This window comes from Anabrus simplex, chromosome 6, assembly GCF_040414725.1.
Source record: "Anabrus simplex isolate iqAnaSimp1 chromosome 6, ASM4041472v1, whole genome shotgun sequence".
Classification (NCBI taxonomy): domain Eukaryota; kingdom Metazoa; phylum Arthropoda; class Insecta; order Orthoptera; family Tettigoniidae; genus Anabrus; species Anabrus simplex.
The window spans coordinates 115452278-115479409 of record NC_090270.1 but is presented as its reverse complement, the minus strand read 5'-3'; the positions used below and the strand labels follow the sequence as shown (position 1 = coordinate 115479409).

The 27132-nt window shown below is 38.9% G+C and overlaps 1 protein-coding gene across 1 annotated transcript in view; it reads left to right on the top strand.

The window, feature by feature from the left end:
* Positions 1 to 27132, top strand: part of LOC136875888 (WD repeat-containing protein 13) — a 94343-nt gene that overhangs the window by 5850 nt on the left and 61361 nt on the right. Inside the window, exon 4 of the mRNA XM_068228331.1 lies at positions 18386 to 18553. Within this exon, the coding sequence (XP_068084432.1) occupies positions 18386 to 18553 (168 nt within the window). The remainder of the gene's footprint in view (positions 1 to 18385; positions 18554 to 27132) is intronic.

Below are 27132 nucleotides of genomic sequence, written 5' to 3'. Positions count from 1 at the left end.
TGATCGCAGGATATCAAGCTGCTTATCTTTAATTGCATAATAATGTAATTTTGCAATCAAAAGCCTTAATAAGATCATATAATGTCATCCGAGTAAGCCTCTTACTTTCTAAAGCAAAGAAAATGTGTTCATTTATACTCAGTAAAATTGCTGCAGCTGTCAGATCATGTTACTTTATCCTAATTCATACATCTTCATTGCAGGAAGGGATTTTCCCTTTTAGAAGCACTGTATATGCTACTGCCTGAAGATCTCGATGGTGATATTTTTGTGGAACTACCTGATGTAAGTGCACTTACAGATGAGGACTCCTGGTGATAAAGACGATGGTGGGCTTATTGATAATCTCAGCTCTCGACAGTTACATGCCAGTGCTGAAATTAAGCTTTTAAATAATGAAAGAATGGTGAAGGTGTGTTACCAGAGGACAAAGTGCCTTTTCTGTCTACTGATGCAAGATCTGTTTCAATACCCAATGCTGCGAAAGAGCAGATACCGTGATTAATAGGGAAAAGAACAAATTAAATTACAAACCAAGATAGACTAAAGGGGCTGATTTCAATTATAAGGCGACTGTTGAGATATCTCGAGCCTAATTATAACTAGTGCAAATCCATGACAGTTGTTGACATTTTTGAATTGTTTGCAGATAACCAGCTGATCGAACATTTAGTTCAAGAGACTAAAAAGTATCCAATGTTTTTAAATTGTACGGACCCAGAAATAACTTCTGATGAATGTCGTTACTTCATCATTATACTTTTCATTTCTGGATACAAAAAGTTGCCCTCCAAGCATTTTTATTGGGATACGCAGGATGATATGAAGACAGTAAAAGACTGTCATTCTCTATCTCTGTACCTAATGTGCAAGTATTGAAGGTGGGCTTTTATCTGCCTCTGAAATTATTGACTACTATAGTTACTCTGTAGTGTGTAACTGCAACTGAAGTTCTTTGGTTCATTGCTTTCTTACTTTTGATTTTATTCTATAGTTCCAGTGAGTGTTTTGTTTTGACAGGCAACATACTATAGCCTACATATGTCTCTCTGTACTGCAAACAAATATTTTCTCCTTTGTTAAATCATTCTATTTTTTTAGCTGTGATGTGAATAAAAACTTATATTCCATATTCTTACAATAAATAATGCCAAGATTTTTTAAATTCTTGCTATACGACAAACAAAAACCCACTTTTTAACCTAAATTATTCTTCAAAAACTTGTTAAAAAATAGGTAGTGCAAGAGCCTAGCGTCGCCATACGGCGACATCAAATATCTTATGACCTATCGGTCCCAAAATCTGAAACTTGTTTCATTAGATTATTTTGGTCTCTAACATGTGGTAATACACAATAAATAAATCTCGGAAATAAATTAATTCTGGCGCTAATGGGTTAATACAGATAGCAAGAGGTTTAGGAACATCATGTATTATTGATTTCAGAAAGTTATTTGATAAGCCATAGATTTCTTGGCTATTTGAAGCTTAAAGTTTCTTGATCACACTTCTAACTTCTACCTGGAATCAAGTTTGGAACTGTATGACTTTGGGCGATCCAAGTCCACTACTTCACTGATGTTTTCATACAGATCATCTACTGACTGAACAAAAATCATAGAACATATGAAGAAGTCAACATTTATTTGACAAAAAGATGTCATATTTGATGCAACAGCTTTACATCTACCCTCTGCAATTCTTCTCGGTGAGAAGCCCTTCAGCTTCCTGAAACCTTCAATTGTGAAGTTCTCCTTTATATTGTGCTTTTGAATTTTATAATATATATTTGGCCATCTTGTGGTAATTCTGCAAACTTTTCATCAATGAATTCCTATATTTGTTTTGATATGTTCTTATTTAAGTGTTTGGAGCATATGTTGCTGAGCTTCACTTCTGAAATTGTTTTCCCATTCGGCCGCAGAGGTGTTAACACATTGCTAAAATAAATATTGGGTCTTCTTTTTGTAAAGGACGGCCAACGGCTATTTTCTTCTTTATACATATTTCAACTGGCTGGCCTTTATATTCCTGCATGAAGAAGATGCTTTATGTAGCTGTATCTCTTTTACTTCGAGTTGGTTTATCTTCTCTTTCCGAGAATTTGTCTTCTGATTCACAATTTGTTTCTCAAGTGAATCTGTGCTTTTAAACTCCTTTGACTTCATTCTGTGAACAGCTAGGGGATTCCTCTTCCTGCAGAATTTCATCACATTGATCACATTCCTATGCTGTTTACAATTAATGCTTAAGTTTTGGTGCATCTTATATCCCAGAAATCACCATTATTGGGCAGAAAGCTGTGTGCTGGAACAAAGAAATGCTGACTGATTTTTTTCACTGTGGGATTCTGTTCTAAAAGATTTAACATAAAAACCATTTTTATATTTCGGTTCTGTCCTCCATAGCAATCTGATTACAAGATTACTTCAGCAACTGATAGCTGTTCTATTAAATATTTCACCAGGCATGAGAATACCTCCTGTGACCCTTGGCCTGCTTCACCCTCTAACCAGACATAGCAATGTCCTCTTTCATCCTACTACTGTGTATTCTTAAGTTATATAGCAATAACAGCCTTTTATAAAATACTTTATTTATAAGAATTCTGGGCAATGGGAAGGTTTTCTCTACATCAAAGCAAAGAACTTCCAGGGTGTCATCTTCTTTTGGCTTCAACATGTTCAGTTCATGCTATCATCGGGACTAACATTTGTATGGGAATGAGAGAAGTGATTTTCATCCAATGATATAGGAACTAATGGCTGCTGATCTTCAGACTGTGCATTTACCTGTATAACAGTAATGATGGATTCCTTCCTAGAAAAACCTTAACCAGCAATACTCTCTCTGTCTGACAATGCTGTGAGATGATAGTGATTTTCTTTTTTTTTCCCCTAGCAATTAAATCATACTTACGTTAATCAATGTTGCTGCATCCATTCCACCCTTAACAAAGTTTGAATCAGTGCAGCGTCTCAGTTTTCGAGTTGAATAATAATGCTGAAGATTATCATTCATGGCTCTACTACACCTCAGAACAGTACTTCAGGTAGCATGACATTTCGTTAGACTCAGTTCTGTCAGACAGCTTGAAAAAAATGACATCAGGGAATACATCAACGGGTGTTATAATAGCTAGTGTCTGTGGACGTAAATCCAGCTCATCTTTTTCCGTTATGAGATAGGAACATAGAATGGTGAAAGTGTTTGAAAACCAAACCATACGCAAATCATCAACTGTAACATGCATATGTCATGTATGCTTGTGGTGTTGTTATATGGTATAACTTTGTCCACTTGTTGCATACGTTAAATGGCGAAAAACCACGGGAAGGGGTGTTCCCTTAGAAAATGTGCCATGTATGACCCCTGAACGTTGCGGCTGGCTGTAGCATAGCTGAGTAGTCTGTTAGAGACAGCAGTATCGTGAAGATGGCAACACGTCGCGAGTTAATCAACTTTGAATATAGGATGATCATCCTCGCATGGCTTATAGCATTGCAGAGATTACATGCAAATTCGGATTTCCAAGGTAACAGTGTCGAGGGTGGATCTTCAATATCGCTGAGAGAATGTTACCGCCCGCGTAAACCGACTCACGGGAAGACCAGAGGTGTTTAATGAACGGGCATTATGTCGCCTCTGCAGAATCATACTGGGCGCTCGACAAGCTACTGTGATTATTATTACATGTAATAAATATCATTTTTGGTCCGTATTGATGATATTAGATTGAAATAATAACATTAAGTTATTTATTAGACCACCTAATCAATACAAAATCGTCTTGGATGATTTACATTAGCTAACAAATTTATGTAAATCATCCAAGACGATTTTGTATTGATTAGGTGGTCTAATAAATAACTTAATGTTATTATTTCAAGCTACTGTGAGTCAGATCACCGCCCAGTTGAAAATTGAGAGCAAGGAACCCATTTCTACCAGGACTGTAAGGAGGCAACTGCACTGCATAGGCTTCACCAGCCGACGGCCAACCGATGACCAACTCGTGTCCCTTTGCTGACACCTCGACACAGAGCTCAACAACATGCATGGGCCCGTGAACATCGGCAGTGGACCATGGAACAGTGGCGGCGTGTGGTATGGTCCGAAGAATCCTGGTACCAGTTGTATCGAGCGAATGGGCGCGTGAGAGTGTGGCATATACCCTATGAAGCTATCGATCCTGCATGTTAACAAGGTTTGTGTCAAGGCAGGAGGTGGCTCAGTTCTGATCTGGGTGATGTTCTCATGGTCGCAATTGAGCCCCATTGTCCGGCTGCAGAGAGCGCTGACAGGTGCACATTATGCAGACATCTTTCAGACCATCTGCATTTCTTTCTGGCCTTTGAGTACCCTAATGGAGATGCCGATGTTTCAACAGGACAATGCGCCATGTCACCGCTCTGTGGTGGCACGCACGTGGTGGGAGGAGCACTCCAGTGAAGTTACGACCATGCATTGGCCCTCCAGATCTCCGAATCTAAATCCAGTCAAGCATTTTTTTTGCTAGTGCCCCTTTTTTTGCTATTGGCTTTACGTCGCACCGACAGAGATATGTCTTATGGCGACGATGGGACAGGAAAGGCTAGGAGTGGAAAGGAAGCGGCCGTGGCCTTAATTAAGGTACAGCCCCACCATTTGCCTGGTGTGAAAGTGGGGAAACCATGGAAAACCATCTTCAGGGCTGCTGACAGTGGGGTTCGAACCCACTATCTCCCGAATACTGGATACTGGCCGCACTTAAGCGACTGCAGCTATCGAGCTCGGTAGTTGAGCATTTATGGGATCCTGTCGATGCTGGTGTACGCTCCATGAACCCCGCCCGCACCAACTACACAAGACCCATTGTGGGTAGCAGTGCAAGATGCGTGGGTCCAGATCCCTCCCGAATTATTCCATCAGTTTGTAGAGTCGGTGCCTCACTGTATCTCTGCTGTTTTGAGGGCTCACGGAGGAGCAAGTCGTATTAACATCGCATTCTGTATCTTCCCATGACTTTTGGCCACTCGGCCTATTTTAAAATGTAAATATGAAATATTCCCTCTAATTTTCTGGGGTGGGGGGAAAAGTAAGTTTGCTGTGTTTGTTCATTTTTATGTATGTTACATAATTGTAATTGCTATTCAGTAATTAATTACAATTATCAAAAAAGTGGCTGGAGTTAACTAATGTTTGGCGTAACTTCAGACACTACATGAAGACTCTGACGTAAAGTTACTTCGGCCACTGTGAATCATCATTTTCATTTCCCCTTGTCCAGCTTCTGCCAGGTCGAGGTGTTGATGGCACTTCTCCACAGTTGCCCCTGCTTTCACAACTCCTCTTCAGTAATTGTATTCCAGTCCAGTCTCTTTTTTGTTATACTGTTCTTGACAGAGGCCATCCATCTTGCTTAAGGCCACCCTCTTGCCCTCTTTCCTCTGTCCTAGCCTCCAACACCTGTTTTGGTATCCCTCCCTCCTCCATCCTCATAATATGCCCAAATTCTCCATCCTGTCACTCAGCTTTTCTACCCTTATCTTTTTTCTGATCTCAACAATATTGCTCTGTCTCTCCTTGTCTTCCTTACCATACTCCTCAGGAACTTCATCTCACTGGCCTGAATTTTACTCTCATTTCTTGCTGTCATAGTCCAAGTCTCTGGTCCATACATTAATATAGGAGTATAGTATAGTACATCTTGTACATTATCTCTCTACATTTCATAGGAACTTCCCTCTTCCACACCAGGTTCATTACATTCTAGTAGAACATATTTCCTGCTTGTACCCTTCTGCTGATCTCCTTTATCCAAGCTTGCATCTTGCATTATTTCACTTCCCTTATTTGAAGTAATCAGCAATCTCAAGGTTTTGTCCCGATTCTAACAGTCCTTTTCTTTTCTCTTTCTCCTCTTGTCATCACTACTGTTTTGCTCTTCACCACACTGATTTTCATACCATATTTCTCAATATTGGCATTTCTTCTTAAGCGTTGTTGAGGTAAACAGGATTGTAATTACAATGCCTGTGGCCTTCTAGATTTTTCCTGTATGTTTTTGGCATGACCTAAGTTACTTTGGAAGAGGACAACTTTTATTGCAAAACCATTGCCTGAATAACCTATTTGAAAAAATGCATCAAATTGTGTTGATCAGTTACCAGATATCCTTACCTTTCACCCCATAAACCATTGGAATAGAAATTGAATATGCCAGGCTGAGTGGCTGAGATGGTTGAGGCACTGGCCTCTTGACCCCAACTTGGCAGGTTCGATCCTGGCTTAGTCTGGTGGTATTTGAAGGTGCTCAAATACGTCAGCCTCATTTTGGTAGATTTACTGGCACGTAAAAGAACTCCTGCGAGACAAAATTCCGGCACCTCGGCGTCTCCGAAAACCGTAAAAGTAATTAGAGGGACGTAAAGCAAATAACATTATTAGAAATTGAATTCTGAGGTTGGAGAGCAGTTTGCTTTCTACTGTTACCAAAGAAGACAATAGTCGGTGCTGCAAAAGAAATAGCTTGACTCAACAATGATCCTGCCTATGTTCTTTGGATTAGACAATGCGATAGAGCATTCTATTGCTTGTGCATTTTAGTTGTTGCAAGTGATTCATCTTTTGCAGTATAGGAGGCAGGAGAAAATCAGTGTTGCTATGCGTCAGTAGCCGAATTTACCCGGGAAGTTACCCCACTTTTTGGTGCTGTGATATAGACAGACAGTGCTGGACAACTATTCTGTAATAATGTTTGCGAGTAAATTTCCTTCCTTGCTAAGTCGACGATTCGTTGGGCTCTTGAAGTAAGCTTAAAGTGATCCATGCCAGAACAGCAGTGAACAGTTTTAATACTGGGCCAGTTGGCCATGCGGTTATAGGGGTGTTCAGCTATGAGCTTGCATCTGGGAGAAATGGGTTTGAATCCCACTGTCAGCAACCCTGAAGGTGGTTTTGCGTGGTTTCCCATTTTCACTCCAGGCAAATGCTAGGGCTGTTCCTTAATTAAGGCCACGGCCACTTCCTTTTATTGATATGAAGACAAGAGACAATCATGGAGAAATTCCACTGTTGTCACATGAAATGATGAGCCACAGGAATAAAAAGGCAGGAAAGAGCAATACACATAAAATGACCAAGCAACCACCAAATGTCGTTAGTCAAGTGATATGAAATACAACCGCACGAGAGAGTGCTTGGTCGGTTGATGCAGAAATAACTTCAAGCGATATTTAGATTGGGGCATGGTCCTAATCAAGTTTTTTATATATAAATGATGTTCGAGAGTATGAATATTTCTTTCCATGTATGAGGGTCAGTCAAGTGAAAACTGAACACTCGTTATAACACACATTCTGCATGAAAGGTGGCAACACTAAAATTAAATTCTTTAAAGGTCCACCTATTCAATACAATGACGTTTTATTGTGATTTAATCACATGTCAAATAGTCAAATGGTACTAGTTTCGGCATCTATGTGCCATCATCAGCCTTGACTACAAATTAAAACAAGATATATATTCCTAAAACACCTAAAACACATTTTAACTCATTATAAAATAACATACAATTAATGTGGTGATACATGAAATACGATAAAATTATGATACAATTGGTGTGATATAAAATTCTTAAAATTCTGGCTGTTTGTTACATAATTCAGTCTGTGTGCATCCGGGATAAGTGAATTTTTGCAGTTGTATGCTGTCTATGTGAATGACATTTGTTCCTTTAGATATTAGGTGGTTCCAGGGAAGTTTACTTTGATCATATAAGATCGTGATGTAATTAGAGATGAATTCCCACTTCAATTTGAACCTGAAGGAGAAATAGCCAAGTTAGACGTTAGAAGCAATGTGTGGAGGTTACTAGAAACATTAGAATCGTTGAATGATGATTGACTCACCTTGAGCAGCATGTAAACGTGTTGTTACAGAGACGGAGCCGGACGAAGTGTGTGGGCAACGGTAAAGGAGGCGAGGGGAAGGAAGGAGGTGGAGCTCTTGTGCGGGGAATGGAACTAAGGCGGGGCGGAAGGATGAGGTAGTGGGGGGTAATTGACGGGAGTGTGTATTCCGGATTACTTGGAAAATCGAACTGTTTTTCGATACTTTGGTATTTTTAAGCCAATTGATTAAAAGATCGAAAATAATATTCGGTTTCTCGTAAATCTCATTTAAATTGTAATTGGGGTTAAAATATTGGTCGCAGTTGATGTAACAACTTTCAATTATATTCATTATGGGTCCCTTGTTTACTGTTTGAAGAACTTCCATATCTTGTTCAATGTCGGTAAACTTGTGATTAGTGTCGTGCATATGTATACCCATGGCGGAGAACTTATTGTGTCTCATCGCGTTGACGTGTTCCGAATATCTAATCATAAAGTTGCGTCCTGTTTGACCTATGTAAGAGCTGTTGTATTCATTGCATTTTAGTCTATATATTCCAGATTTGGAGTAGATACTGGGGGTATTGATTGATGCAGAGTTGTGTAAAATTTCGGAGGTTCTGTTGTTAGTTTTGAATAAAATTCTTACATTGTGTTTTCGGAAAAGGTTGGTGATTTTGTGGACGTCATTATTATAAGTGAAGGTGGTTGAGATAGGAGTTTTTTCTTTTTCTTTTATGAGTTTGGTTTTAGGCCGGTACCTATATTTATTTATTATTTGTTCTATAAACTGCTTGTTGTACCCATTGAACTTGGCAATTGCCCTTATGGTATTAAGTTCGTTATTAAGATTTTTCTTTGCCATGACAAACTGCTAACACTATACACAAAAATTCCATACATCCCATAATGCACAAACGTGCAGCATACAATAGCATGGTATATCGAGCCTTCGCCATACCCATGGCAAAGAAAGATCTTAATAACGAACTTAATACCATAAGGGCAATTGCCAAGTTCAGTGGGTACAACAAGCAGTTTATAGAACAAATAATAAATAAATATAGGTACCGGCCTAAAACCAAACTCATAAAAGAAAAAGAAAAAACTCCTATCTCAACCACCTTCACTTATAATAATGACGTCCACAAAATCACCAACCTTTTCTGAAAACACAATGTAAGAATTTTATTCAAAACTAACAACAGAACCTCCGAAATTTTACACAACTCTGCATCAATCAATACCCCCAGTATCTACTCCAAATCTGGAATATATAAACTAAAATGCAAGGAATGCAACAGCTCCTACATAGGTCAAACAGGACGCAACTTTATGATTAGATATTCGGAACACGTCAACGCGATGAGACACAATAAGTTCTCCGCCATGGGTATACATATGCACGACACTAATCACAAATTTACCGACATTGAACAAGATATGGAAGTTCTTCAAACAGTAAACAAGGGACCCATAATGAATATAATTGAAAGTTGTTACATCAACTGCGACCAATATTTTAACCCCAATTACAATTTAAATGAGATTTACGAGAAACCCAATATTATTTTCGATCTTTTAATCGATTGGCTTAAAAATACCAAACTATCGAAAAACAGTTCGATTTTCCAAGTAATCCGGAATACAAACTCCCGTCAATTACCCCCACTACCCCATCCTTCCGCCCCGCCTTAGTTCCATTCCCCCACAAGAGCTCCGCCTCTTTCCTTCCCCTCGCCTCCTTTACCGTTGCTCACACACTTCGTCCGGCTCCGTCTCTGTAACAACACGTATACATGCTGCTCAAGGTGAGTCAATCATCATTCAACGATTCTAATGTTTCTAGTAACCTCCACACATTGCTTCTAACGTCTAACTTGGCTATTTCTCCTTCAGGTTCAAATTGAAGTGGGAATTCATCTCTAATTACATCACGATCTTACATGATCAAAGTAAACTTCCCTGGAACCATCTAATATCTAAAGGAACAAATGTCATTCACATAGACAGCATACAACTGCAAAAATTCACTTATCCCGGATGCACACAGACTGAATTATGTAACGAACAGCCGGAATTTTAAGAATTTTATATCACACCAATTGTATCATAATTTTATTGTATTTCATGTATCACCACATTAATTGTATGTTATTTTATAATGAGTTAAAATGTGTTTTAGGTGTTTTAGGAATATATATCTTGTTTTAATTTGTAGTCAAGGCTGATGATGGCACATAGATGCCGAAACTAGTACCATTTGACTATTTGACATGTGATTAAATCACAATAAAACGTAATTGTATTGAATAGGTGGACCTTGAAAGAATTTAATTTTACTGTAATCCCACTTCAATACGGAACCAATGAAATTCATAACTGTAAGGTGGCAACACTGTTGTTACGTATCGATACTGCCATCGCTGTGGTAGGAGAACTGCATAGTGACAACTAATAGGTGCATGCAGTTGTTGGGTTATGTCTTTGTTGGTGCACGGACTTGTCTGGCGCAGCGCTATCAAGAGACTTTGCAGAAACTGCGACGTGCCATAAAGTCAAAACGCCCTTGAGTGGTGTTGGATGGAGTCATCCTCTTGCATGATAATGTTAGCCTCCGTACTTCAAATCTGGTGAAGGCTATGCTTCAGCGATTTGCTTGAGGAACACTTCAGCATGTTACGTACAGCCCAGATCTTTTACCTTGTGATTTTCACATTTTTGGCGACCTGAAGATAGACATTCATGGACGTCGGTTTCATTCAGACCAGGAAGTGCAAAAGTGGGTGCGGTTGTGGATCCATCAGCGACCTCTTTCTACAGAATTGGAATTGATCATTTCCTCTCCCAGTGGGATTAATGTATTAAACACTTTTGGTAATTACTTTCCAATAAAACCATTCCATGGTCGCATTGTAGCGGGTGTTCCGTTTTTATTTGACTGTCCCTTATAGTTTGAAACCTAGGCTACCAGATGGTGAGGATATCTAGAAAACTGAGAATTGGCGCTTGATAGGAGATAGGGACCTGCGCCCAGATGGCCTTCACTTAAACCGCAGTGGTATGTATAAGTTAGGAAATTTTTTTAGGAGGGTTATAGGGGGGTACATTCAGGGAAACGGGGTGGTCTAGCGAGTGGTGGTGGTGGTGGTGGTGGTGGTGGTGGTGGTGGTGGTGGTGGTGGTGGTGGTGGTGGTGGCGGCGGCGGTACAGGGATCTGGACATCAAGTAGGGATGACATAAAAATGTTAGTGTTGAACTGTAGAAGTATTGTAAGGAAAGGAAGAGAATTCCATTCCATTCCTGACCTGGTCGAATGACTGGAAGCAGGCTGTGCAATTTTCAGTAGATATATACTTGCCAGATATTTTAATAGGAGTTTAATCATGGCTGAGAAATGATATAAAGGATGCAGAACAGAACTGGAGTGTTTATCGTAGAGATAGGATAGGAATGGTAGGAGAGGGAGTATTCATTCTGGTGAAAGAAGAATTTGTAAGCAACGAAAAAGTTAAAGGTTACAAACATGAAATTCTAGGTGTAAGGCTTATTTCTAAAGATAATAGGCAACTTGATGTTTTTGCAGTGTACAGACTGGAAAAGGGTGGTGCAGATGCTGATTCGGAATTATATGATAAGATAATCAGCTATGTGGGAAACTGTATAGAAAGGAACGTGATTGTAGAGGGTGATTTCAATTTACCAAATGACAATTGGGAAGGTAATGCGAATGACAGGAAGCATGACCAACAAATGGCAAATAAGTTGATATGGGAAGGACAGCTGAATCAGAAAGTGATGGAACCAACTAGACGGAAGAATATTCTGGACGTGGTGCTGGTAAAACCAGATGAGCTCTATAGAGAAACTGAAGTAATAGATGGTATTAGTAATTACGAAGCTGTTCTTGCCATAGTTAAAAGTAAATATGATAGAAAGGTCATAAAAGTAGGACTATTAGGCAGTACCATACGGCTGATAAAACAGGCATGAGAGTTAAAAAAAGAACTATGATCGATGGAAAACGGTAAATAAAAATGTGATCAGATGGTGGGATTGTTTTAAAGCAGTTGTTGAGGAATGTGAAAACAGGTATGTACCATTAAAGGTGATAAGGAATGGTAAAGACCCACTATATTATAACACAGAAGTAAAGAGACTAAGAAGGAGGTGCAGGTTGGAAAGAAATAGTTAGAAATGACTGTGGAAGTAAGGAGAAATTGAAGGAACTTGCTAGGAAATTGAATCTAGCAAAGAAGTCAGCTAAGGATAACATGATGGCAAGCATAATTGGCAGTTATACATATTTTGGTGAAAAATGGAAGGGTATGTATAGGTACTTTAACACAGAAATAGGTTCCAAGAAACACATTCCAGGAATCATTAATGAACAAGGGGAGCATGTATGCGAGGAACTTCAGAAGGCAGAAGTATTCAGTCAGCAGTATGTAAAGATTGTTGGTTACAAAGATAATTAATAATAATAATAATAATAATAATAATAATAATAATAATAATAATAATAATAATAATAATAATAATAATAATCGTATGGCCTCAGCTACCATGTGCAGACATTTCAATTTGATGCCATCTGGCTGTCTGCTCATCAATTTTGACGTTCTGTTTTAGTCCAGGCCCACTAGATGGCAGACTGAGTAAACCGAAACTTTCTTGGGCGTCTATGGCTGAGATTTAATGAATTTTGTCAGGTAAACACCAAATGTGTCACCAGAGATCTTTTACATGCCAACATCGTACGACATGGAGTGTTGAATGGACTTTTTTCCGCCCTTCAAAAATCCGACTACCACTGCCGGGTTTGTACCCGCTATCTTGGGATCCAGAGGCCGACACTCTACCACTGATCCACAGAGGCAGCTGGTTACAAAGATAATGTGATTTATACTAACGAATTATTGAAATTTACCTATGTTAGCAATGACATTTACAATAAGATACAAAAGTAGAAAACTAGAAAAGCAGCTGGAATTGAAAAGATTTCTGGGGATATGCTAAAGACAAGGGATAGGGATTTAGTACCATATCTGAAGTACTTAGGCTATTTGTCTATATTTGCATGAAGGAACTATACCAAATGAATGGAAAGTTGCTATAATAGCCCCTGTGTATAAAGGAAAGGGTGATCGACATAAAGCTGAAAATTACAGGCCAGTAAGATTAACATGTGTTGCATGTGAGCTTTGAGAAAGCATTTTTTCTGATTATATTTGACATGTTTGCAAAATTAATAGCTGGTTTGATAGAAGACAGTTTGGGTTTAGTAAAGGTTATTCCACTGAAGCTCAGCTTGTAGGATTCCAGCAAGATATAGCAGATATCTTGGATACAGGAGGTCAGATGGAATTTATCACGATTGACCTATCTAAAGAGTCCAGATCTTTGGAGACTACTGACCAAAATGAGGGCTATTGGACTAGACAAAAGAGTGACTGAATGGCTGGCTATATTTCTAGAAAATAGAGTAGGTGAAACTTTATCTGATCCTGTAATTATTAAGACGGGAATTCCTCAAGGCAGTACACTGGACCTTTATGTTTTCTTGTACATATAAATGATATGAGTAAAGAACAGGAATCAGAGATAAGGCTTTTTGTGGATGATGTTATTCTGTATAGAGTAAGAAAGAAGTTACAAGATTGTGAGCAACTCCAAGAAAAAAAGACCTTGACGATGTAGTGAGATAGACGGCAGGCAATGATATGATGATAAACGGGGTTTAAAGTCATGTTATGAGTTTCACTAATAGGAAAAGTCCTCTCGGTTTTAATTACTGTGTTGGTGGGTTGAAAGTTCCTATTGGGGATCACTGTAAGTACCTAGGTGTTAATATAAGGAAAGATCTTCATTGGGGTTGTACCAGAGGTACACCCGCTCCATGCATTTAAATTAAGTGCCTTTCAGAAGGCGATCTATAACATCAACTTTTAAATTCATTTCAGAAGAAGTTTGAACATTCATCGACAGATATGTCTACTATCAGCATGTGCTCCCTCTATGAGAGGATGGACAATTAATTTTCAAAATAAATTTTATAAACATTGGTTTCCTAAACTGTGTTGTTTGTAGATTGTTTTTGTTTTGTAAGGTTATCAGCACTCTATCTCTTCCCGCCAGCTTAAAATTGTAGCCAATAGGAAATTTTGTACATTCAAGTAACCAGTCTGCCGGGCTGAGTGGCTCAGACGGTTGAGGCGCTGGCCTTCTGACCCCAACTTGGCAGGTTCGATCCTGGCTCAGTCCGGTGATATTTGAAGGTGCTCAAATATGTCAGCCTCGTGTCGGTAGATTTACTGACACGTATAAGAACTCCTGCGGGACAAAATTCCGGCACCTCGGCATCTCCAAAAACCGTAAAAGTAGTTAGTGGGATGTAAAGCAATTAGCATTAGTAACCAGTCAGGGTTTTTCATATCTATGTGATTGTCCAATGGAAATTGTGGGCATGTCAGGGTTTTGGCCCAGAGAATTCTGGAACCTTCCTATCCTCTATAAAAGCTGGGACCTTTCGGGCCATATTGGCTTTGGATCGCTCCAGTTCAGCATTAGAGTGTGTTAGTTGTGGAGGCAGGGGAGGGCTTGCCTTGTCCATCTCCGGAAGGTCCACCAGCTCAAGGTAATGGCGGACATATTTTAACCTTGTAATAGTCTCAGAAAGTTACTCAAGGAAAAGGTTTAAAAATTCTTTCTTTAATGTAATCCGGCCATGTAAATTCTACATCTGGTTTAAGATCTTATTTTAACTTTGGGAATAAGGAGTGGGAACCCTTTTATATTCCCCTTCAACTTGGTCTTGAGGTGACTATGATTTTGTAAACTTAAAATTTATCTTTTCCTTGTAATTTAAACTTTCTCTCCATCTAGTCACCTCAGTAGTATAGGCTTAGCCTCTGTAACTTAGGGCCATCAGCTCAAATACGTTTTTAGGTATTTTTCAAGTGCATTTCAGGGGAGTGCAACTCCCAACATTTTAATTTTTGGCCAGTAACTTTAACCTTTTCTTTTTGTTAACTAATTTTTTAAAATGTTATTTGCTTTATGTCCCACTAACTTCTTTTACGGTTTTCGGAAACGCCGAGGTGCCGGAATTTTGTCCCGCAGGAGTTCTTTTACATGCCAGTAAATCTACTGAGACGAGGCTGACGTATTTGAGCACCTTCAAATACCACCGGACTGAGCTAGGATTGAACCTGCCAAGTTGGAGTCAGAAGGCCAGCGCCTCAACTGTCTGAGCCACTCAGCCCGGCTTTTTGTTAACTAAGGCCGTGTAGAATGGGTACTTGTTACCACTGTTAAAGGAAACAGGACATCATTTCACAACGATAGAACAAGACCTCACAATATTATTTAAAGAGTAGGTAACGGAAAATTGATGAACGAACTTGAAAACATCTGTATATATTTAGACCAATACTGCAACAAAAATCTAAACCTCAATGATTTAATTGAAGTCAAAAATCCATTATACAAAGTTTTACCCAAATTATTGCAAACACTAAATTTAAAACAAAGCAACATTCTTAAAAATCTTAAGTTAACATCTTTTAGAACCCCTACTACTTTAACAAACACGACTCCCTCCCTGTCTGCGCCCGCAAATCTCTCGCAACCATACACGAATCCCTCCCTGTCCGCCCACGCAAATCTCTCGCAACCAATAACACATAAACTTAACACTCCGCCTACCCCCTCCTCTCCACGACACCCTCCTCCGCCAATCTCATATCGGTACAACACTAGAAGTGCAAGTGTCAGTCATTTCAACACTACCGTAGCAACTGATTAACACCATAACAGTCAAAGAGATAAATGAACATACTCATAACGTTGTTGTTTTCTTTAACTAACTGATTGACATCATTACAGACGAAGGGGTAAGTGATTATACACTCACCGTTCTTTCTTTTAAACCCACCTTCTCTTTAAACCTTTTTTCCTAAGTATTTACTCTCCTCGTGTTACAGACATTACACCGCAAACTCTAATCAACATCAAAATACCTTTGACTTTCGCTCCTTCAAGCTAAGATAACTACAACTACAGACAGTCGAATATCCTTCCTTCCTTCCTTCCTTGAATTGAAGTACAGAAGAGAACCCATTGTATAGACTAGCGTTTGCTCATATAAGGAAGAAAAAGAAGAAAAACTTGGAAGATCTTAAATTTATTTACGTATTCTCATTTCAATTCATCAAAATATTAAATTTTATGCAGTGGTCATTTCATAATATTTCATTAGTTTCTTTATTCATTGATATGGTGAATTAGGATACAATAGTCCTTTAAATTGTAAGGAAAAAAAAGATAGTATTATATTGTTTTATTCCTTGAATTGACATCACTGATGAAGGGAATGAATATTTTTCCTGAAACATATATGAAAAAATAAATAATTTCAATCATTAAAAGTGGATTGACAAGGTGGACCCAACATAAACTATTTTAAATAGTTTCTTTAATAGATTCAGACAAGTCAATACAGGATCAAATAAATACCTATTATGGTTAACTTTATCAACAGTAAATTGTCCTGTTCGAGATGTTCAGGTCATTACTGAAAGCATCACAGCTAGTCCCTGCCAGTGTAACATAATTTTATTTAGATTGATCCTTTCATGGTCTGTAATTGTAGATGTGATAAAAGGCTTGGCTTTTGTCATATCAAGAAAACAAGGTGAAATTCCATATGTTTCACAGAGAACTTCGTACTGTGTCTTCAGAAGAAACTTTTGTCTGTTCATTAGTAAGACTTCTGTAATAATGAAGGTTTGAATTTCAGAATGCTTTACCATAGGTCTATTTTAAGTGGTACTCTCATTCGTAACCAGATGACTCACTGTGCGCTAGCCTTCCAAGTGGTCCAGTCGCCTCGTACAGCAGCTGCGTGTAGACCACTGGATCTGAACACAGGGCTACGGGCTACGCAACACACGATGTCTTTTCCTTGGCTCGATTCCAGGGACAGGCCAGTAATTCACAGTCGCATGCAGTGAACAACTAACCAGCTCAACAGTATTCAATGGCAGGGCGATACTCATTACAGCGAATATTAACACCGGTCCATTTACCTTCACACTCGCGATAGCGGCTTCCCTCGCTGACTCACACCGAGCCTCAGTCTACAGAAATACACGAACACACAGTACAGTCTTCCATTCTGCCATCTCCAGCCCACCCACTCGCTGGTCTCTCCGAATCCACAAAAACAGCTCCTGGGTCAGACCTCAGTGGGACACTAGCTACAGCCAACACCTCTGTTCCCCTCAGCCCAGCCACCGAACACTAACACACAGAGTCTCTCACTGACTTTACCACAGAGTCCAGCACCAATACTGGCTCCACTATAGAGCCCAACCTTGACTCTAGCTCCACCACGGAGCCCAACTGTGACTGACTGTCCGCGGCTTGCCTCCCTTTTTTTAGCTCAGTTGATATGAGCCAGAATTTTCGTGAGGTGACTAGAGGCAGAACATTCCCGTTGAATCTCCAAGAAACTCGCTGTTAAGCCGACCGACGAGAACAGTACACGGAAAGGCCGGCCCCACCCCACAAGCCGGCTGGGAGGTCCCAGGTTGTGCGAGTCACTAGTTCCTTCCTGGAAATACCGAAAGGGGCTACCACAGGTCTGGCACGTAACAATATGTTGATCTTAATACTATTTAAATAAAAATAAAATAATTCTTTATAGTATGAAATGTATTGTTCATTACAGGGCGAAAGTATTCCACATATTAATTTCTAAATTCCAGCTTCGTCTGACGGTTCAGCTGTAAACATCTCAACTCTTACTACCTCCCTTTTGGCTGTTGTAATGTAAATACCTATTACATGCTGTTTTTCTATTCTTATCCCCAGAGTTTTTCTTTTGGCATAAGAGATTTCTACGTGGCATTTTGAATTTGATGGGGTAATGAATACTCATGGTTTTCTTCTGACATTTCTATTTTTTTTCTTTTCTTTACTAATAGATAATTTCACTAATGGCTGATCCTTCTAGTGTTTAAACTAGTTTTGATTATAAACAAACTTTCCTTTGATAACAATAAAATATTTTTTTCCACTTGCACTATACTGTAGTAAGTGTACTGTTATTACATTGTTTCTAGGGAAGAAAGTCTGTTTTGCCATCATATTTCTTGTTACTATTGACAACGGGAGGTAAATTAACTGACCTTCTTAGGAGAGTACACATATCGTAGCAGCAAAGAATATTGAAACTTGATGTAATCGCTGATATTAACTGAAGTAAATTCAAGGTATTTTTAAAATTAATTTTTATTAAATGGAATGTGAAAGTGGAAAAAATATTACATGCAGTTCGTTGATGTAAGGAGAATTGACCGGTCTTGATCTCTCTTGCCAGCCCTCCCTATTACTTGGGTGTAAAACTGCCCTCGACTGGTTAGTGCTCCTTTTGGCATAAATAACTATATGAATCATCTGTCATTGTAATCCCTTACGTTAGTATATTTTACTCTTTCCTTAGATCAGTGAATCACCTGAAAGTTTTCGCTTCCAAAGTGAGAATGTTAGTCCACAAGAAATGGGAGGGGTTGTTCCCACACGACAAGCAGAAGCTTCACGTGCTATTGTTGGTGGCACAACCATAGCTGAGAACTATGCATTTGTTGGAGTACATCACATCTTTGATCAAGTGAGTTTTATTTCTACAATATTCATGTTAATTTTTTAGCATAGGCTTCTTTTCTTATCTCCATCTTCTTGGTAGTATTGCTTAGAGTCAGCAACTCCTTAGTTTTTATTGTTAAGCTACTAATTCTCTGATGATTAGTGAACCTATGAAACAAGACTGTGGAATAATATAAATATGGTTTGAACTTCAATTTATTATTCTGTTATTACACAAGTATGTGGAAATAAAATAAACCAGTCTTTTCTGCTTTCTATGTCAATATAAAACACTTTCAAAACCTGTTGGACTGTCATAAAAATTTTGCTTCATTTCACTTTGCTCAAACAGGTTTTATAATTCATTCATTGAAAAAGATATAGTAATCAAGATTCCACAGTCTTTTGAATGCTTGTATACAATATCTTGCATTGTCTTGAAAGTTTTAACTGTGTATAGCAGATGTATGTTCTGTGTATAGATGGTGTTACATTTTGAAAACACATGATACGGTATGTCATAACTACTTGCAGTGTAACTTCTGACTGCATCCTTGAGTAAAATTTAGTTGCTATCATTGTATATCTGTACTGGGTTTTGAACGTGGATGAGGAAACATTTCATTCTATACCACACCATTCTATAAAATGGAGGCAAACATAGCATTTTCACTGCATTTTGCATTTTCATTTCTTTTCATCTCTGCAGAATTGTTTTGATGGAAAATAATTTGGTGATATCAGAACTATCAAAGAGCAGGTAGGTGACTTGCCTTTCTATGCCATTGTGTTTTTGCAAGACAGAATTTTAAAGGAATGGGTAAGGTCAGTGAAAATTACTTCAGTTATAAAAGATCTGTTTTTTCTTAAATACACAACAGTTGTTTCATTCTCACCTAAGAAAATACACAGAACAAGCAGATATCCACATTTATACCAACAGATAGCAAGAATTTGAAACCTCTATAGTGATCTGTCATTGCTATCCTCCAGCAGTTGAGCATGTAGGTTATCCTTCTTATTTAGTTAATAGTTTATGTCTGGCCAGAGTTTTTCTCTGCCATCGTAAGAGAGTAGACCATTTCCCCGGTGACTCAATGCCGAATGTTGGGTGGCAGGAACTAACATGACAAACTAAGGCCAGCAGGTTTGCAGGATCAGCTCTCTAGGGAGGGTGATGATCCCTGAGTGGAGGAAATGCCACTTAAATTTACCTGGGAACTTTTTTTGGGCTTGAGATAAGAAATTATCTCTAAAACTGGAAGAATCTGGCGTATGGCATAGGATCAGGCAGACAAGGGAAAAGTGTCTGATTACCCCATTCCCGTGAGTATATGTCACGGTAGTACAGATGAATGGATTAAAGTTGCCAGATGCTCTGGCTAGCAACCGGTGCTGTTCTAAATCTGGGTTGCACAGTAAGAATAGGCGACTGAGCATGGTGGTGTAAATGACCAAGCACCCCACATGAAAACTACTAGTGGAAAGTTAGGAAATTTTCAAGCTTGAGAAGCATCCGTATCAGAACTTGGAATGCAAGAGGACTCATTCTGGAACAAGAGCTAATGAGAGAGATGGTTGGCATGTGCTATTGCTGAAACACAATGGAAGGATCAAAGCCATTTTAGTCCAGAGAATTACACGGTGTACATGTCAGGTGGTCAAAGGGCTGATCTTATTCAACAAGAATGACTCCAATAAATGATGGGCTGATAAAGCTTATCATGGAAGCCAATCCAGAGAACTTCCACCTGCTACAGGTTATACATGCCCATTAAAAATGTGAAACATAATACAAGAAGATACCACAACATCTCGATAATATCCTGCAAAAGGAACTGATCTACATCTTCAGAGATTTCATCGCCAAAGTTGGATGCACCACAGGTATTTACTTTACTTTCCATATCCAGGACACATGAAATTTTTTCTTTCCAGAATTCAGCAGCTGTTCCTCTGTCCATGGTAAGCTTGAGATCTTCCTGAGTCCAGGGTTTATTTGTCCCATGACACATGAGTGCCAGAGGATCAGATCTCTCCACGTTTGCATCTTGCATCTGCAGCATAGCCCCACTTTGCAAGATTGTTTTGGCACTCCGACACCCCCATCCTCATCTGTTTTAAGGTCCTCCAGATGGCATACAGTAACTAATGCCCACTACCAGTTCTTCTTTAGGGAGGAAGCCTTCCTCATATAGAGCTGTTTCCTTCCAGAGTGACACATGCCAGATCTCTGGTTTGGTCTGCAAGAACACGACCTCTAGAACAAAGCCCCTCCTGGATCTAAGGTGGGGTTCGGTCACCGTTGAACATTGGGTGTCTGGGGTCCTTCTCAAGTTTTTGTCTCTCTACATCTCTTACCACAACATGGAGAATGGCTGGAAGCACAATACCGTTGAGAAGGTAAAAGGTAAAACTTCTGCACTGGAATCAGTCGCAGGTGACTGGTCACTGTGGAGGTGGAATCATTCTGGCATGAACAGATGCTTCCCAAACTATTGCCTCATACTCTCCTGCCATGAAGCAGAGTCCCAAGGCTGATGCGTACAGGACCTGAGGGTTCGCTCCCTGTCGGCTTCTACAGGATACTGTTCCTTGAATTGATCTTTCTGAAGGAGCTTTCCCTGAGGATTGTTGGAATCTAATTCACTGGAATCTAATTCACAGGTGCAAGCTATGAATTGGGCGTACCCTGGATAATAGTTGTGTAACATCAATGGCTAATCCTTCAACCACCAGGAGATATGCCACTACAGGTGACTTACACTTTTCCCTATCTACAAGAAACATCGCCCGACTGTTCAAATTAAGGAAGAGAAACTAGAGGGTTCACTTGCTGCAGTTTGCCACAGAACACTGCCTGGTGTTTATAAACATCTTGTTCCAGCACCACTTGCGCCAATTTTCAGTCTGGATTACCCCCAGCAAGAAGTACAAGAATTAAATTGACTTCGAACTACAATGAAAGGGCTGCAACGCATCAAGCTGTGTTTTTAATATCCACTCATTTTTTCCCTGTTATATTTAATGTATAAATAAGCAGACCAGGTCTTGCAACCGATTGTACACGCATCCACATGTGGCCATCAACATGTTCCAAAATTTTAATTTTCTCATCCAGAGAAAAGGTGTTACACAGTGCTTTACGTAATTGGAAAAGTTACTAAAACAGCAGAATTTACTACATTAAAAACCACACAAAGTGCAATCTGCTTTTAACATTGATTCCTTGCTGCGCTTCGCTGCTTTGACTTATCAAATAAACACTATGTGCTACAATTCTCACTCTTGCTAGGTTACCATTGCCATCATTCTCCACAACTAACAATGTGCGTAACATTGCAAACATTTTGAGTCATTCTATTCACCAATAGGGAGCACATAATATATTCCAAACAATAACTCATAGGATTGAAATTATTTCTTACTGTGGGACTTCAGAATCCCAGCATATTTTTGAGGAAATCATAAAATCAAGAAATTATATGGACTTTCAGTATGGACTTACTTTTTATAATGTTAAGTCAGGGAAAATGTAAAATCAGAAATTGTAAATTCCAAGTTTTACTGTAGCCTACTGAGAAGAAGATAGCGAAGATTTGTGAACAACATAAAGACAAAGCCAGGAGCTGACTGTAGCTCAGATCAGAAAGTCAGCTGTGCACCTAAACTCCAATCCACTGGAAAAAGAGAGTCAACACCACAGAAATGCATTCTGAATACCATAGAGCTCCAACACATCCTTTAGGAAGAAGTCAACAGACAACACACAACATCAATGAAACCTGGATGAGAATGAAAAGCTGGATTGAAAGGGTGACCAAAAATTGTGAACTACAAAGAATAAGCTCTGGATGACAGATGCTACACTGGCCTTAGTTGAAGAGAGGAGAGCTATGAGGATAGAAGAGTGAAGACACCAATGTACAGAATAATGAGATTAAAAATGCATCTGAGAGGGTCTGGAGTGTACAGACATTTTAAATCTGCCTAGAATTGGAATTACATTAAACTTAAATCTATTTTATGTTTCCACCTTTTCATTACAAATTATTTTGTAATGTGAGTTACATTACAGATTGTTTTCACATGGTACTAGTTTCGACTCCAGATCTGGGTCATCATCAGCCAATAACACAAATGGTGCGAGGTACTAAAAGGAGACATTAGGGATCTAAACGCATATCATGGAATAGCTCTCGAATGTACTGCCCTAAAAATATTGACAAGTCTTATAACAAAACGTCTATACAGCTTGGTTGAAGGATCAATACCAGAAGAGCAATTTGGATTCATGAAGGGGAAATCAACGTTCCAAGCAGTAAAATGTTTACCAGGGGATATAGAAGATGCATTAAAATTTTGCAGAGGTAAACTTCATGCTGTCTTTCTAGACTACACTAAGGCCTTCGACCTCATAAATAGAAATATTGCAATAGATAAACTGGAAAACTCATTGGGAAAAATTACATCACGAGAATTTTAAGGAACATTCTGACAAACATTTCATACAAATAGATGACAATGTTGATATATCAGATCCAATAGAACAAACAAACGGAGTTTTACAAGGTGATCCACTTAGCCCGCTCTTATTTAACATAGTAACTGCGGACATAACTCACAGCATTAGAACAGAAAAGGTCAAATTGTACGCATACGCGGACGACATGGTGCTTGTATCCACTGAGTTAACGAATCTGCAGGAGGCTTTCAAAAAACTTACAGTATGGGCAACCGAGAACGAACTTCAATTAAAATAAAATAAAACTGTGTCAATGACTTTCAGAAAAGGAGGCAAACCGGCAGCTAACGATGTTATAATTTATAAAAGATACACACTATCGATCGTAACACATTACAAATATTTGGGAATCACATTACAGACTCGTGGAAATGTATACAGTATCCATGTTCGGGAGAGAGTTATCGCTGCTTTATCAACTATGAACAGTATACCAAATTTATGGAAGTGATCATTAAATAGTGTTAAAAATGTTTAAGTTAAAAATCACTCCAATGGTGACATATGGTTTGACATTAATCGGGACCAACTAAGAAAGAAAAACCTGAAGGAAATCGAAAAATGAAAAGTAAGATTCCTGAAAAAGGCCTTGTGTATTTCAAAGTATACACCCTCACGTCTGGCATATGTTCTCGCCAGAGAATCCTTCTACATTGAGGATTTGAGATACGACCTATGCCTGCCATCAACAGAAGCATACCAGAGTCTACTCCAAGAACTACAAGGAAAAAGAGAAGAAATATTTTCTGAATTTTACACTACAGATGCTATGGTCAACAGAGAATGGATAAAAGCCAATTATGCATTGAGACACTTCATGACGCATTTTGCTGTTCATGGTTTTCACCACCGTATCTGCACGAGAGACATCTACCACCAGCCGGATGAACTATGCGTATGCGAACTTTGTGATAACCCATGTGACAGATATAACGTGATGACATGTAAACGTAGAGAAATATCTCTGACAAAATTCTGTGAAAGTGCTTAAGAGTATGTCCTCTACTTATGCACATTGTGCAAAATTAAATTATATTATTAAAAGTCACAAAACCAATGTACAAACACATAACATGAAACATGGAAGAAATAAAATGCTTAGTTAAAAAGATAAGCTTGTCTGTTTAAATTGATGCTAAAACTTTGAACATTCGTATAATACAATAGATGGGGCATTTAAAAGTCATTAAAATGTTTGTATATATTTATCTTGGTGCAAAAAGAATTGAAATCAATCACCAGTATGATGAATAAAGTGGAATGCAGTTCCGCAACAGATATAATTACAGTTGACATTCGACGATGTCCTTGAATTTTATGTTGAAGTGCTGGCGAAGTTTTCATATGAAGGTCAAAATGTTCTAAAACGTAGATGGTGTAGTTCTCAGTTCAATTCGGAACCATATTTGACCTGATAAAAGAGAGCGCTCAGACGGTTAAGGCGCTGGCCTTCTGACCCCAACTTGGCAGGTTCGATCCTGGCTCAGTCCGGTGGTATTTGAAGGTGCTCAAATACGTCAGCCTCATGTCGGTAGATTTACTGGCACGTAAAAGAACTCCTGCGGGACTAAATTCCGGCACCTCGGCGTCTCCGAAAACCGTAAAAGAGTAGTTAGTGGGACGTAAAACAAATAACATTATTATTATTATTATTATTGATAAAAGAGAGCCAAATTAGTGCTAAGAAAATTGAAAGGCAAGGGAACAATAGAAAAAATAAATATTATATAACTCACCTTGCGCAGCAAAATTAAAAGCTTGACGTACAGTGATGAACTGAACTTGGAAATGTGTTTGAGATTGGATAGGAAGAGAGGCGGGTTGAGGAGAGTGGAAAAGGGAGGGATGGAGAGAGGGGAGGAGGAGGGGCTGAGGGGTGAGGCAGTAGGGGTAAATGGCGCGGAAAGGTACTGTGCACGGAATGAAAGATCAAACTCTGGTTTGCTGACTTACAATTTTTAAAACTGATAATGAGAAAGTCAAATAGAATCTTTGGTTTCTCTAAAATATCATTAAGGTTAAAGTTTGGGTTGAAGTACTGGTCTAGATGTATGAAACAATTTTCGGTTATATCGAGGAGAGGACCTTTGTTTTATTGGGTGATATGAATAAACCAGAGACGTATCTCTTGTCTCATAAATATTAAAACATGTCTCAAATGTATATGAATAAAAAAAGCAGTGTCTCAACAGTGACCTTTGCTCCTTGAGACACCGCTCGTTAGCGGATTCTCTCGGAGACACATCTCCAATTCTATATGAATAAACTGGAGCTTAGTCTCTCTGAATGGAGACTGATCTCAGAATTTCTTGAGACTGCCCAGAAGGTGACTCAGGGCGATAGAATCAGGCAGAAGGCGTGATGGCGGAGTTCATGATGGTTTTACAACGGAGAAGAAAAATTAATAAAGCACGAAGAGATTCTCTCGAACATGATTATAAAGATCTTTACCGTTTCCAAAAAGATGTGGAATGGTTAGCACAACATTTTCAGGAGACAATACACAAGCCATTCATATAACAATAATGATAAAGATGATGACGATGATAGCCATTGGCGATAGGATTTACATGCATCATAAAGTCTAAAATGTTCAAAATCAAACCAGAAATATGCAAAACCGTGCAACATACAATTCTGAAAATGTTCTTAGTAATTATTAAATTAATTTAATTATTCTTAATCTATGCCTTTGCTGGCGGGACCTAGTGTTTACAGTGTACTATGTCTTCTGGTATGGGCTAGAGCAATCTTGTTACTTTCATTGATCTGTCTCAGCTTTATCCTTGGCTTTGACAAAATGAAAGTGACTGAGGTATGAGTGATGCTAGTAATGCCATTCCTTCTGCAGCCAGTCTCTGCTATGAATGGTGTGAAAATATTGTTCATAGGGTCGGTTGGTGCATGCATTTCAGTGGGCTTGGCAGACTGATATGTAATAGCAACTTCTGGCTCGGTGAGGAAAGCAACGGGAAACTACCTCACTCCTCATTTCCCTAGTACGCCTCTTCAGTGATGCCTAGGCCATCTATGACAGGTGATGGCGGAGCTGTTGAGGATCCAACCAGCTTTCAGGCTGAGGAGTGAACATACATACATTCTTAATCTGTTCCACATTTGTGATTTTTTTCTGTATGTTGACATCTTTTCTATTCACAAAATACGACTAACATTTTATAAATAAAATTAATTCACTATCACGGAAAAGGCCGAAACAAAACATAGCTATGTTTAATAATGTTATTTGTTTTACGTCTCACTAACTACTCTTTTACGGTTTTCGGAGACATGTCTATGTTTAAGATATGACCTACAATTATTCAAGGCTTTCATTATTCACTTTGTCCTGCTCCTTAGCTGAATGGTCAGCGTAGTACTCTTCTGTTCAGGGGCCCCCGGGTTCGATTCACGGTCGGGTAAGAGATTTTAACCTTAAATCCTCAACATTCCTGCAACTCACACACAACACTATCCTCCACTACAATAACACGGCAGATGACACCCATCCTCGCCGGAGGGTCTGCCTTACAAGGGCTATACTAGGCTAGAAATAGCCACACGAAATTATTAACTATTATTATTATTATTATTATTGTTATTATTGTTGTTATTATTATTATTATTCAAATTTTGATATCTGGAAGGACATTTTTTCAAGTCTGAAAATTATCGTTCTCTATCACATGTTGGCCAAATGGTATTGAACGAATGTGTGAGTATCTTTGGTCCTGGTGTAAGCTATCCCATTTATGCTTACTTTAAGTGCCGTAAAATTCCCTGCCCACGCCTTTTTCGATTGCACTGTTTCTATGTTTATTTAAAAGTTTCAACTGCCGGCTCGTGCCCTTTGAGAAAAATATGCTGTAACTGGTTTCACAACATTTAACAGATTCGCATAATGACATTATTTGGCCAATGATTTGCTGCCTCTATGAGTGCTGCTCTTTCTCAACCATCATACCAAAATCTCACTTGCGCCGAATACTAAAAGGGAAGCATTTGGTTTTGATCAGACAGATTTCGATTAAACTTCGATGAATTGTCAATCCCCCTGTCATAAATTTATTGCTGTATTCACT